Source organism: Hevea brasiliensis, chromosome 15 (genome assembly GCF_030052815.1).
Source record: "Hevea brasiliensis isolate MT/VB/25A 57/8 chromosome 15, ASM3005281v1, whole genome shotgun sequence".
Lineage (NCBI taxonomy): Eukaryota > Viridiplantae > Streptophyta > Magnoliopsida > Malpighiales > Euphorbiaceae > Hevea > Hevea brasiliensis.
In genome coordinates, this window is record NC_079507.1 from 76,497,017 (window position 1) to 76,510,688 (window position 13,672).

A 13,672-nucleotide genomic window follows, 5' to 3' on the forward strand; every position below is an offset into this window, starting at 1 on the left:
TAAAAAATGTGAATGATATTCATATTTCCTCTGAAAAATATTCATATAAAATTTAAATATGTTATTAATTTAAAATAATATAATAAATAAAACTTAAATTAATCTAAAAGTGTGGGAAATTGATTTTATATGAAAAATTATATAAAAAAAACTTAAAAAGGGAAAATTGTAAAGAAGAAAAAAAAATAAGGATAAAAAAATAGAAATAAAATTTTTTTATTTGAAATGTAAAATTTTATAAAAATTTAATTGAATTGATTTTTTAAAAAATTTTATATTTGAAATGAAAAAAATAAAATTATTTTAATTTAAAAAAATTTTAATTAAAAAAATAAAATTCATGTATAATTATATAAAATTTTTAAAATTTTATTTTTTTTATAAATAATTTATTTCTATGAAAACGGAGCAGTGAGGATTTGGGAATGGGATTTAATAGAAGCAAACAGAGCAATAACCGAGGCCTACTTCTTTGGGTTCAACAACAATTTTTTATTTCCAAAAGTATGTATGTCTATTTTAGCTATTTCTAAATCCTAAATCTCACTTTAATTAATGATTGGTTACCACTTAATTTAGTGATTGCTTACATATTGAAATGTTTAAGAGCCTTAAATCTTTATTTGTTTTTTGAGTAACTATTACTTTGGTAAAATTGTTTTAATTTCGCATTTTATTTTTATATATATATATATATATTTTTTACATTATTTAAATACTTAACCGTTGCTAGACTGAGTAGGTTAGATTTTTCTGCTTTCATTTAACATGGCCTTTAATTTAATCGGATTTTCAAAGCAACAGACTGCCGTTGTTATTTGTAATGAAATTATATTATCATGGAATTGCATAACAAAAATAAAGCAACGGAATTACACGTACTAGTAATTTAACATATTTAGTCTTTGAAGAAATATGTGCATTGTATTTACTATAATTTATATTATTTTATTTATCCTACATTTTTTTTATTATTAAATTTAATTATTAAAATTAAATTTTTAAAAGTTAATTTAGTTAATGTTATTAATATAAATATATTAATTTATTAATTATTATCTATTTATTTAAATTATATTTTTATGACAAGTTATATGTGAATATACTAAAAAATATTTAATCTTATTTACAGTCATTTAACTTTGCTAATTATTTTATTTTAGTTATTATATTTTAATTTATTTCAATGAAAACATTCATTTTTTTTAATTTTTTGTTCACGGACAGTTATCCAAATCAAGATCTAATAAAAATCTCAAATAAAACTCCTATAAAAAAAAATATATATATATATATATTTACCTGGTCAGATTAAAATTTATTTATTTTTTAGTTTTTTGAGTCTAAAAATAAGAATTAATAAATGTAATAACTAATGAGAGGCATGGAGATTGAATTTATTTTTGTTTTTTAATCTGACTTAATAATAAGATAAATTTTTCTATGACTTAAAGCTACGTAAGATATGCTATATAAGATTATGATTTGAATGATTATTAGTGAACAAAAACAAAAGATGGGTGATTTTATTAAATAAAATTAAAATATGATGAATAAAATAAAATAATTAATAAAGTTAAGTGGTTGTAGAAAAATTTATCCTAAAAAAATAAATATATATTTAAATACTTATTATATGTAATACAATAAATAATAATCAATAATATAAAATTAGTTCATACAAAATTATTACTATATCTATTCATTTTTATTTAATATTTAAATTTTTTATATGATAATTAAGAAAAATAATTAAATCACTTAAATTATAATAATTTTTTTTAATTTGATTAAATTATATTTAAGGGAAAAAAAAAAAAGCTCTTTTTTGATAATGAGAGCCAGGCTGTGGAGTTGTTACCTCGATTGGGTCAAAGTTGAGCCGACAGCGCAAAAGAAAAGTATATAAGCAAGTGGTAAAGTGAAAATTTAACTACTTCATTAAAATATTTAAAAACAAATAGTTTAATTTTATAAAAAAAATTTACAAAATTATTTATATTTAAATTTATATATTTATTATATATATATTTTCATTAATTTTTATAAATTTTAATATAAATATTTTATATAATAATTATTTAACTCGTTTTTATAAGAATTGAAATATATGTTAAATTCCCTTTGATATGATTACAGGACACAAATGCAATTGGGCAAAGAGAAATTTAACACGTGGAGAGAGGGGCTGGCCTAGAAGGATTAGTATCCAGCAAAGGCTGATGTCAACCTTGAAATAATATGATACTGATGAGCCTTGAATATGCTTTGCTTGTGAGACAAGAATGGAACCCCATTGTCTCACCCACACATGAAGGTAATGAGTAGCGAAAATAGTTAAACAAATCATATTTCATTAATTAATAAAATAAAAAAAAGCCAGAAATTAGAAATTTAAGTCAACCTTTTATTGTATTTACAGGAGTTGTTCCAACACTAACTTTGAATCCCCAACAGAATGAGCGTTATTTCACTTTCCAAAAGGTTAAAAATAGCCTATTCTAAATAAAATATATTATTTAATGATATTAAAATTATTTTTTAAATTATAAAATTTAATATAAAAATAAAAATTAATTTTAATATTTAAATTTATTTTAAACTCAATTAAAATTTATCATAAATTATTTAAACTTTTTCAAATTTAATTATTATTATATATTTAGTAATAATTTGTATAAAAATATAATTTTTAGTAATTTATATTTGAAGAATTTAGTAATTTTATAAAATATTTAAATTTTATTATTTAAAATATAATATTTTAAAATTATACATTTTATTATAAAAATACATATTTTATATTTAATTAAAAATTTATATGAGCTTTGAGTAATGGTTAATGCATAAAACTTGAATTCAGTATTTATATTATTTTTTAAATTTAATTTTGCTTTAAATCTAATTATATATTAATCAAACTTATTTTATTAAAATTTAATTAAATTTAATATCTCAAAATAATCAGTTGTTACCATCCTTAATTATATATAGAAATTATATGTTATCCTATTATTTTATTTCGAATTAACATATGAAGTTAATTATAGAATGAATTAAATAAAAAATCAATTATAAATTTGAAAGAAATGTTTTTAATACATAATCAAAATTAACTTTATGAGATTGACATTTTTTATTTGTTATTATATAATTAATTTCTTATTTGTTAGTATTTATTTTTTTTAAATTATAATATATTAATAAATCAGTAAAAACTTAACATACCCAGATCAATAAACTCACCTCTATAGGCCCAACCCACAAACTAATCTAGTATATATAAAATTACCGTGTAGGATGTAAATTCTCCTTTAATCCAAAATTAATTCCTATTCTCCCTCTCTTATTTTTTTTTTTCGTATATTTAGGCCAAGCGCAAGCGCAAGCTCAAGCATAAGCAAGGCAACTCTTCTTCAGTACTTGTTTCCTTTCTTCTTTTTCTCTGTACAAACTTTTCCTCCTCTCTGTCTCTTTCTCTCTTTCTCTCTCCTCTTGCAACTGCAAAGATATATATAATAGCAGTAGACATGGTGGTGGCATCTCCTACTCCTATTGGCAGTGAAAAAGTTATCCAGGCTGTTGAGCTGCCTGTAATAGACCTCTCATTGTGTGAAAGAACAGAGGTCTCTAATCTCATTGTTAGAGCCTGTGAGCGCTACGGTTTCTTCAAGGTTATCAACCATGGAATATCCGAAGAAATCATCGTCAAAATGGAAGAAGAAAGTGTCAGCTTCTTTGCGAAGCCCATCCCTGAAAAGCAACTGGCTGGGCCAGCTAATCCCTTCGGTTATGGCTACAAAAACATTGGCTTTAATGGTGATGAGGGAGAGGTTGAATATCTTCTTCTGAATACCCATCCTCTCTCCATTTCTCAAAGATCCAAAACCATCTCCAAAGACCCCAACAAATTCAGGTACTTGCTCTGTTACATATTGCTGTTAACTTTACATGGGAATTCTTGTTTGAATGAATGTAGACAATTGAAAAAATTACTGAAAACCTATATGATTAAACTGGTTTTTTTTTTTTTTTAATTTAATGCTAGCTAGCTAGATATAGGGTAGTGCTTGAAGTTGAAGAATTCAAATTGGATTAGTTACAGTAGTGGCAGCATGCAAAACTAGTACCGTGTTCAACATTATGAACATATAAAAAACAAACGTGGTGCTTGAAAGTATATATGATGATATATGTGTGCGTGGGTGATATGTTTTAACCCTTAGCTAGTCTTCTATTCTATTGTGTTGTTATTCAACTACAGCACCTACTGTCTTTGCTTCTGAAAGCAACCATTTTTAAAGTTGTTGAGCTGTCTATTGATATACACACAGTATACTCGGATGAAATCAATGGATGAAATTTTACTCTATATCACTAATATGGAATATTATTGTTATATATATATATATATATATATATATATATATATTAATAGGTGCTTAATGTAAGTGATATCTTAATTCTCGTAAATAAAAATAATATTTATTGAAATGATTCAACTGTGTAAGAGTAGGGAGATAGTATATTATATTAAAAAATAATAAATTTATATTATTACGTTGTAAAAAGCAAGTAATTTAAAAAAAAAATTAAAAGGGAAAAGGGGGAAACAAAGAAAAAGGAATCAGGTAAACACAACACGTGACAAACGAAAGGCATTTAGAACACCCAAAATCACATGGGAGTCTAGGCTAGGCAGAGGGGTGGGGAATGAAACAAGGCTCCTAGAAGGTGGGATCACCTCTTCACTTACAAGTCAAAATTAACCCGAAATTTTTATTCCAAGGAACATGAGGTGAAGTACCATGCATCCTCACTCTTATCACATTGCAGAACCAAAGGAAGACAGATAGAGGTTGACAAGTCAAACAGATATATATGATGGTCCAATCCAATCAAATCAAAACCAAATTCAGAATTAACCCATGAAGCTCTTCTTTATTACTCATGAGAATTGAAAACAATGTGTGTTGTTCTGGTGCATGTGCTGATGATCATGTGTGTGATTTTTATCATCGGTATATGTGACAGCTCTGCTGTGAGTGGTTACATAGAAGCAGTTAGAGAGCTGGCATGTGAGCTTCTAGATCTGGTGGCAGAGGGTCTGCGGGTCCCAGACACATCAGTCTTTAGTAGGCTCATCAGAGACGTCGACAGTGACTCCATCCTCAGGCTCAATCACTACCCACCTATGCCTATTCTCTGCAAGGATAACGACACGTCATCTTCTTACAACACAAACAGGGTTGGCTTTGGAGAGCACTCTGACCCTCAGATCTTGACCCTCTTGAGATCCAACGATGTGGGTGGCCTACAGATTTCCTTAAATGACAGTGTCTGGTTCCCAGTCTCTCCTGACCCCAGTGCTTTCTGTGTTAATGTTGGTGATGTATTGCAGGTTGGTCCTCTCTCTCTCACACTCTTTCTTGTAGAGGAGGAGTAGACTTCGTCGTCGTCACAATTCATAAATCTCAGGAAAATAAAAAGGCCAATTAGATTGATGGAAACTGATTCTAAAGAATTGGGTTCTTGATCTCAGTGGGTACCACATAGTCAGTTTCTGTCCAATCAGGATCAGGAACATGAGTAATTGAATGACAAGCTTGTTTCAGAAGAAAGGGAACTGGAAAGTGCCTTCCCAGTTGGGCCTCTGTTTCCATAAATGGTGTGTTTACAAGCTGACTTCAAAATTTCTAGCACCAAATTCTTTTTACTGCTCACCTAATCAAGATATATTTTTTTTTGGCAAAAAGAAAAAAAAATCATTGTTTTAGATGGGTCTTTATTGGGCCGCTGGAATCGAAAATGATAAGAAAGGAATTAAGCTGATATTTTGTCTTCAAAATCAAAGGTATGATAATGATATAGATAATATAAGGTCTCTTTTATCATAGCTGTCTTTCCAAAATAACATTTTCAAGATAAAATGATTCTCGTTTTGAAAAAGACTGAAAGTGAAAATGATACTTATTTCCATAACCAAAGCCATGAAAATGACAGAGATAAGGTCTGTGGTAGGCCACTTTCAAGGCCGTCAGAAAATACTCCTGTTCATTTGCATTAAACTTTCATTTCCTTTCTTTAATTATGGGCTAATAATAATAATAATCTTTTAATTTTCTTTTCTTCTAGGCTATGACAAATGGGAGATTTCTGAGCGTGAGGCATAGAGCTTTAACCAATTCATGCAAGTCTAGAATGTCAATGGCATATTTTGCTGCACCACCTCTCAGCACCAAGATCACTGCACTACCACAGATGCTCTCAGCCGTTAGGCCTTCATTGTACAGGCCATTCACTTGGGGTGACTATAAGAAAGCTGCATATTCTCTACGCCTTGGAGATACCCGTCTTGATCTATTCATGAAAAGAGGAGAAGAGCTTGCTTGATGGCATGTGCGTAGTACAGTCACGAGCAAATATCCAAATATGTAGGGTTTAATTTATGTCCTTTTTGCACCCCTCCAGGGGAGTTTTGATTAAGATTCCAGAGTTAATGCTGCTTATAGAAAGAAATTAAGGAGTAGCCACGCACGTAACTTGGGGAAATGGTCTCTATGCTGTGTAGTTTGTTGAATAGTGTAAAATTTGTTTTCTTTGGGCCTGCTACCACTATTTTCCCCCTTCTTTCTAATGGTATTTTATTAAAATAATTTTTTATTTAAAATAAAATAGATATTTTGAAAGATACTTGACGATTTTAAAGAGACTTTCTCCAACCCATCGATTAGGCGAGTTTAAAAATTGAGATTTTTGAAATTATTTTATAAAATATTATCCCATAATTAATAACAATACAACTTAATAAAATTTATCAAAATATCCATACATACAATATGTTAAGAGGCTCTCCCAAAACAGAGCCACTAAATGGAATCATTCATGTTTCAATGACTGTTATTGGTACACAATCAACTTGATAGTGAAGTTTGGTGTTAGAAATAAGTGGCCATTTGCCCGAAACCAGAAAAGCACCAAGCGGTTGTGTTATCAAATGTTAATATTGCTCTTATTTGTTTTTCTTGTTTTCCCATGCCACTACTGTCAATATATAGTTAAGGCGGCATTAGGAAAAAAGAAAACTTTATTCTGTTATTTCTGGGATCTTGCAGTAAAGCGTGAACACTTCTTCCGACTGGTTTTGCTAAGTGCACAGACACAAGTCTCAAGAAGATCATAGTCCTCATCCCACAGCAACAATGATGCCTTCTCTGGGTTCTCCAAAAGCATCTTTGATGTCAGGAAACCAGCAACTGTCCACGTCTGAAAAAGCCGGGATTGTTTACCTATAAACCTTCCACTGCGAGTGTCATAGTATTCAGGCCACTGATCCCGTAACAATCTTTTCTCGGCCAAATCAACTGCCCTCTGTGCTAATTCTGGTCTCCCCATCTTTATACATGCCAATGTGAACTGGAATAATAAGCAATATCTCAGCAATCCCAGGACCGTAACTCAGAAGCAGCATTCAACCAAGTCATAATTTGGAAATATTTACCTGCCATAGGAGGGTTGGCCAAGATCCTCCATTATGATATGACCATGGGCTGCAGTAATATCAGGATGATTAGCATATTAGAAAACTACATTCCCCAAGATCTGCTGTGCCGCTAGGCAACATATTAGGGGGAATATGAGAAAGATCAAATAAATTACACAGAATATAAAAGAGCCTCACGTATTCTTTGGGTCACTGCCAGTAATTATACGCCATTCTTCATATTCCAGAGCAGGATAACAAATCTTAAGAGGCATATGAGCCACAAGATCATCCCATTTGGCCTCAATCAAATTCAGGATACCCTCGTTCTGTTTTTGGGTTCCCAAAGAAGAAATAATAACCCAAAGATTCCCAAGAGTGAAAAACCTAAAATCCATATGAGCAGGTTGCAGATTGCCAATGAGGTAGCCACCTTCTTCAGGTATCCAATCCACTAGCCATGAAGGAATTTGATCCGGATATATATTGAACTTGTTCACTGCATCTGTTGAGTATTCCTCTGTCTTGTAACGATAGACCTCATTAATCTTCTTCATGTCCACCCAATAATACTCTCTGATGTGAAATGAGAGTGCTCTGAGTCGGTTATTGACGGCCGATACCAAATTCTTGGTTCCATCATTCACGATAAGCATCTCACGGGCACAACGCAGAGCCGAATAGAATAAGGCCTAAAAGATCATATAAATAGGCAAATGAAAATTCAATAAGAAAAAGAACCATGTCAAAATGAAAGGGTAAGGTTAAGGAAAAAAAAGAAATGACAAGTAAGCAAGGAATAACAATGGAACACACACACATATATTGAAGAAAGGAAGGGAGCAAATGATTGGTGGCTCACAGCAGCAACAAAGGAAACTAGCTTCAGAAACTTAGCACCCTTTTTTCCATCATTCATGCGATCCAGTGTAGAATCTATACGAGTCTAATAGCATAATCAATGACGACAAGAACACTATCCAGGTGCAAGCATATGATGATCAAATTGAGTAGCAAGTTGCAAGAACATAACAGCATCTCAATCTAAAATATTACTTCTTCCCAAGCAATAAATAGGAGCAATAAATAGAAGCAATAAAATATTAATGCTGCTGGCAGAGAACAGGTATATCATAGACACATAAATAGGAGCACTACAATCAGGGAATGCAAAACTCTTTGACACTCCTAATTGGCATGTAAAAGAATACCGAATTGCTAACTACTGCCACCCCAACTTTCTATAACATGTAATAACTGAAGCAAAATCTAAAATGTTGAATTGGCTTCTATCTAGCTTACTTGGATTTCAAGAGGATGTCCATGAATACCCATCCGTCTATCAATCATGCACGAACCATCAGTGACTAAAAGTGTGGGGAACATGTCAAATCCATCAGATAAACACAGACTAAGTATGAGCCTAATGCCTGTCTGGACATCAATTCTCTCTTGCAATGCATAGTCGCCTGTGATCTTTCCATAAGCTCGCAACAAAATTATCCACCACAACCCTGTCAATGGACATATGTTTTCAGACTCCAATAATGCTTCAAAAAATTGACTAAGAAACTAGATTAACATTTGAGAGATGCAGAAATGAAGCTGCAATGCAACGAATTTGAAGCAATATGAGCATACAGGCTTGCTTAGCATACCAGAATCAACAGGGGCTACACGCCCAATGGCTGATTCACCAAAGTCGGGATCCAAAACTTCTTCAAATGCTCTATCACTTCCATCTAGGGGTGCAGTTCTAACTTTAAAACTTGCTGGCATCAACCCTTGCCCAGGACTGTGACAGTCCACTGTCTTTTCCCAACTCTAACAAACAAAACAGACAATTGCTTATTACAATTAAAAATTGAAAGGACCACTTAATAGGTTAATTTTACCGAAGAAAGCCATTTAAAATGCATCATCAATAAGCTACCCTGACACATGTTGTGATATCATTTAACCCACTCAACAAGCTATTCTGTTACGTCTGGAGATCAAAAAAAGTTTTCCTTATCACAATTTGAAGTACATACTATGTGCATTACAAAATAAGCAAAAGTTTTTCTTTAGTAGCACAAAATGCACCACTACAACTAGATAAGGATTAAGGCTAAGTTGAGTTGAAGAACGCAACACTACAGGCACCAAGGATATGGGAGTAAGCTAGAATACTAAGATTGCAGAGTAAGTAAACAATATGCCAACAAAAATTTTCCCACTTAACATACAAAAAGGTAATTCAATTGTGTGAACCAACAAACAAAAATTTATCAATATCATATGCTAGAAGTGCCCATGATAGATTACGAAATGCATAACTATTCAATAATAAATTACCTGCAACTGCAATGTGTAAAGAAGAAAGTTCTTCACAATTTCCACCTCTCCATTAAGCAAAAAAGCGAGTGCAGAGGGAACAAAATCACGAATAAATACTTGATCGTAGTTCAGTGGTTGCTTATCGGCAGGATCATTTGCAGCAACAGTCCCCACTGGATTGCCACAATAATTCACAATAGCACCTTGAAGCAACTTCCAGGCCTCCTTTTCAGTCTCAGACACCTCTCTCTCAACCTTAGGAGCAGTCTCATTCAAACCCTTCAAATAGTCTATGTTCACACTAGTCCCGTTAATTTCTATCCTATTAGACTTATCTTCTTCTTTGACTACATTATTTCCTGTTTCAATTTTTTTGATCACTAAAGGCTTCACATTCAAACCTCCTTGAATGTAAATGTTCTCAAATCCCTTCTCATTGATGTGAGACTCTACTGATGTTGAATGGTTCCTAATATCTGACGATACCCTGGGAATTACTAAAACACCCCTTATACGACCCATATCTACATGGAAACTTGATGTAAAAATCTTGGAATGACCCCAGTTCGAATCAGAGACATTAAAAGCTCTGCGATTCGAATTGACGAGAGACTTATTACCTATGATTCTGGACCTATTATTGACACTGTGGTAACGGAATCTACGGTGATGGGCCGATTTGGATTGTGATTTCGACAAATTGTTATGGATGCCTGGATTATTTAACTTTGGGAGAGAAAACCCAAAAAAGGTAGAGCTTCTATACCCAATTAGGATTCTACAGCAGGGTTTCATGGTTGAGATTCCAATACAGCTGCTAATACTCATTCTTGATATGTATATACGAGAATATGAAGTAAAGGTGCAACCTTAAACACTCTATCTACACAGTGTTATTGTTATATGTTATATATACATACAGACAGACAAAACTAGCTCTGCTGATCTTGACAAATGAATTGAACCAGAGAGTATACGCTTAATCAAAAGATTACGTGTGTATAGAATTAAAAATGGAGGAAAAAAAAAACTAAAATTTAAAATGTTTGTTACTTACAGTTGAAGAAAGACGTTGAAGAACAGCTTTGGATGAGAGAGATCGAGAGAGAGAGTGTGCCTGAAGAATGGTAGATTTTGCGGGAGGTGCCCCAAATGAGCATTTTATATAGAAGGAAAAGAAAGCTCCTGGATGGAGAGACTGTGGAGGTTTGAAATATAATAATGAAAATTCAAAGGAGTTGTAGTTACAATATTGCCCCTGCACGTGCCTTCTTATTGACATTTTTGCCATCTGTAATATTTCCGTGGTCTGGTTCCCAACAAGGGCCAGCGCCTTTTTTTTTTTTTTTTTAATAATAAATAAGGGAGATTCGTGTTGACATAGGGTTGGCTAAGGGGTAAAATTGTCTTACTGGACGAAGTGTCAGAAATGTCGGTTCTGAACAACAGGGAAAATGTGAGGAAGCCAATGAATCTGAAAGCACAGCACTTCAAGATGGAAAGAGCCCGCCCGATATTTTAAACATTTCTCCTAAGAATTTTTATGAGAATTTTTTAAATAATTTATTCCAAATAGATTCTCTAAACTAGTAGATATTTACGTTTTATTAGTATTTTTATTTATTTATTTGATTTATTTTAAATTTTAAAATTTATAATTATTATAATGAAATAGATATTAAATAATAAAGTTGAGATGTGTTTTCTTTATTCAATAAAATATCTATATATAAATATATATAAAAAAAAAGAAATTAAAAAGAAAAGGGTAATGTTGGACAGAGGGTATAATCGTAAAAGAGTGTTTTATTTTAGTAAACTTACATGTGGATCAGATTGGTCGGTGGTGGTCCTGAAACCCAACCTTTTTGTTATCGTGCGCAGAAATCTATGAAGCGATGTGTTGGGCTTGGCCGTTTCATGTTAAAAAGTATAAAATTTAGAAAAGGAATATGAGATTTTTTAAAGAAATGTATTAAAAATATTAGAAATTAATTTAAAATATATTTTAATTTAATTAAAAATAATTTATTATTTAATTTTTTTTGAAAAATTATTTGTTTACCATTACAAACGAAATTAAGGAAAAAAAAAAAAAAGGGGGAGCAATCCTTTTATTTTTGGTGCTCAATTAAAAAAAAAAGGACAATCCTTTGTTGACAGGTATTGTGGGCTGGGCTTTAAAGGATCGACAGCCCATTCTTATTTCTATCCTAAATACACCATTTTTAATTATGAGTGTTTTAAAATAGGTCTTAATTATTTGAGAAAATCACCCAGAAAATTCCATATTTCCGAAATGATATTAAATTCAGCTCATTCTAGTTCTAAATGTAGTTCAACACCACCATTGGGCTTTCTACTTTCTACTCCATTTTTCAGAAACTCCCAGCCCCTTTTAGTGCAGCTCACTTTTCCAAACTTCTCTTCTTCTTTTTTTTTCTTCTTCATCTGTGTTTATTTATTTTACAAAAATTAATATGCAATATGTGAACCTCATGTTGGCCAAAACGCATGTTAATTAAGCATAGAAATTGGCAGGGTGGATTTCATCTGCTATTGTTGGAGCTCATCTTGATTCTAAGATTTTAATTTGTTAACTTCTGCAAGTTTTGATACCAAATTAAACCAAAAAGATCCATAGGAATGCTTTAATAGCATATATATATATATATATGTAGGTAACCATTCCAGCTGGTATTGGCAACTATTAAACAAACAAAATAGTTGTAAAGATCAATGATATAACAAAGGACTTCTCCCTTATAAAGAAAGCAAAGCAACAATTTTGCCAATGTATAATTCGCACATTAGAAAAAGCTCAAGAGAGCAAACATGATATGCAGAAAAATTATTTCAAATTATATGAACTTGGCCATGAATCATCTGGGCTACAAAATGACACCACCCCCCCAACCCCCACACAAAAACATGATAATTAATCTCATATCAGTCTTACCATAGATAAAATCGATACATATTAGATATTAACTACCTTTGCATGGGAAAAAAAAGTTAGCTGATGATTTTTTTTTTCATTTGATTCTGATTATAATTCAAATACAAACTATTAACACCATTGAAATAAAATTCATTGAATAACTAATGGTACTTTTATTTATCATCATCAAGTTTGTTCTTCCAATCCCTTTCATGCCTAAATAATTATAATATGAAAGAAGGAAAATTAGAGCTTGGTTTGCATTTATTTTGAATTTCAGTCTTATTCTAAATAAATATTATAAAGATTACAAACAAATGAAGCTTATAAGTAAAGATGAGAGGGTAAAGAAAGCATGTGTACAACAACACTAGCGATTCTATACTTACTCAAATAATTATAAGATATAATCATTGATCAAATTGGACGTTCTTAATTTCTTGTTTAGAATTGAACTCTGTATATACCCACAAGTAATTAAAACTCTGGCACCAAAATAAACTTGAATTAATTAATTCACTAGAAAAATGTCTGAAGGTGAAGTTTCCACAGATGGGATAAGCATGAAACAATAGAGCATATGATCATTCTTATAGTGGAACACCAAAACAAGCATTTACTTTATTTGTTCCGGGTAGGATATATCTTCTATCCATTCTTGTTTATGACCTAGAATTTGAAAGAGATTAGCAAAACCTTTTGTTACCCACCTGAAACTAGTGGATATATGCATAATTAATGGTTGCAACATGTCCAGTCCCCTCGCTTTCATTACAAAGCTTCACGCAAGTGATAAACGATCATGAAAACGAAAGATGGGCTTAAAATGGTGCTTATTAATAGAGAGGTTAGAGGGCTCCATTGATTTAACCATTTCTGTCCACTTTGAACGAGAGTTCATACCATGCATGTGCGAAGGCTACATTTTC

At 31.4% G+C, this 13,672-nt stretch overlaps 2 protein-coding genes across 3 annotated transcripts; one reads left to right on the forward strand and one right to left on the reverse strand.

The window, feature by feature from the left end:
- The first annotated feature begins 3,383 nt into the window (after positions 1-3,383).
- On the forward strand, positions 3,384-6,393 carry LOC110669071 (gibberellin 2-beta-dioxygenase 2). The gene is made up of 3 exons (XM_021830550.2): positions 3,384-3,916; positions 5,035-5,401; positions 6,136-6,393. The coding sequence occupies exons 1-3, from the start codon at positions 3,531-3,533 to the stop codon at positions 6,391-6,393; spliced, it is 1,011 nt and encodes a 336-aa protein (XP_021686242.2). The 5' UTR covers positions 3,384-3,530.
- A 395-nt stretch (positions 6,394-6,788) lies between these two features.
- LOC110669070 (alkaline/neutral invertase A, mitochondrial) lies at positions 6,789-10,978 on the reverse strand. 2 transcript variants are annotated; one of them, XM_021830548.2, is made up of 6 exons: positions 9,821-10,978; positions 9,142-9,307; positions 8,786-8,997; positions 7,682-8,175; positions 7,502-7,550; positions 6,789-7,416 (listed from the first exon to the last, which is right to left on the reverse strand). In XM_021830548.2, exons 1-6 carry the CDS (start codon positions 10,628-10,630, stop codon positions 7,096-7,098), a joined length of 2,052 nt encoding a protein of 683 aa, XP_021686240.2. In that variant the 5' UTR covers positions 10,631-10,978; the 3' UTR covers positions 6,789-7,095. The 2 variants fall into 2 exon arrangements, with proteins under 2 accessions (XP_021686240.2, XP_021686241.2); XM_021830549.2 differs by lacking the exons at positions 8,786-8,997; positions 9,142-9,307.
- Positions 10,979-13,672: the final 2,694 nt, after the last annotated feature.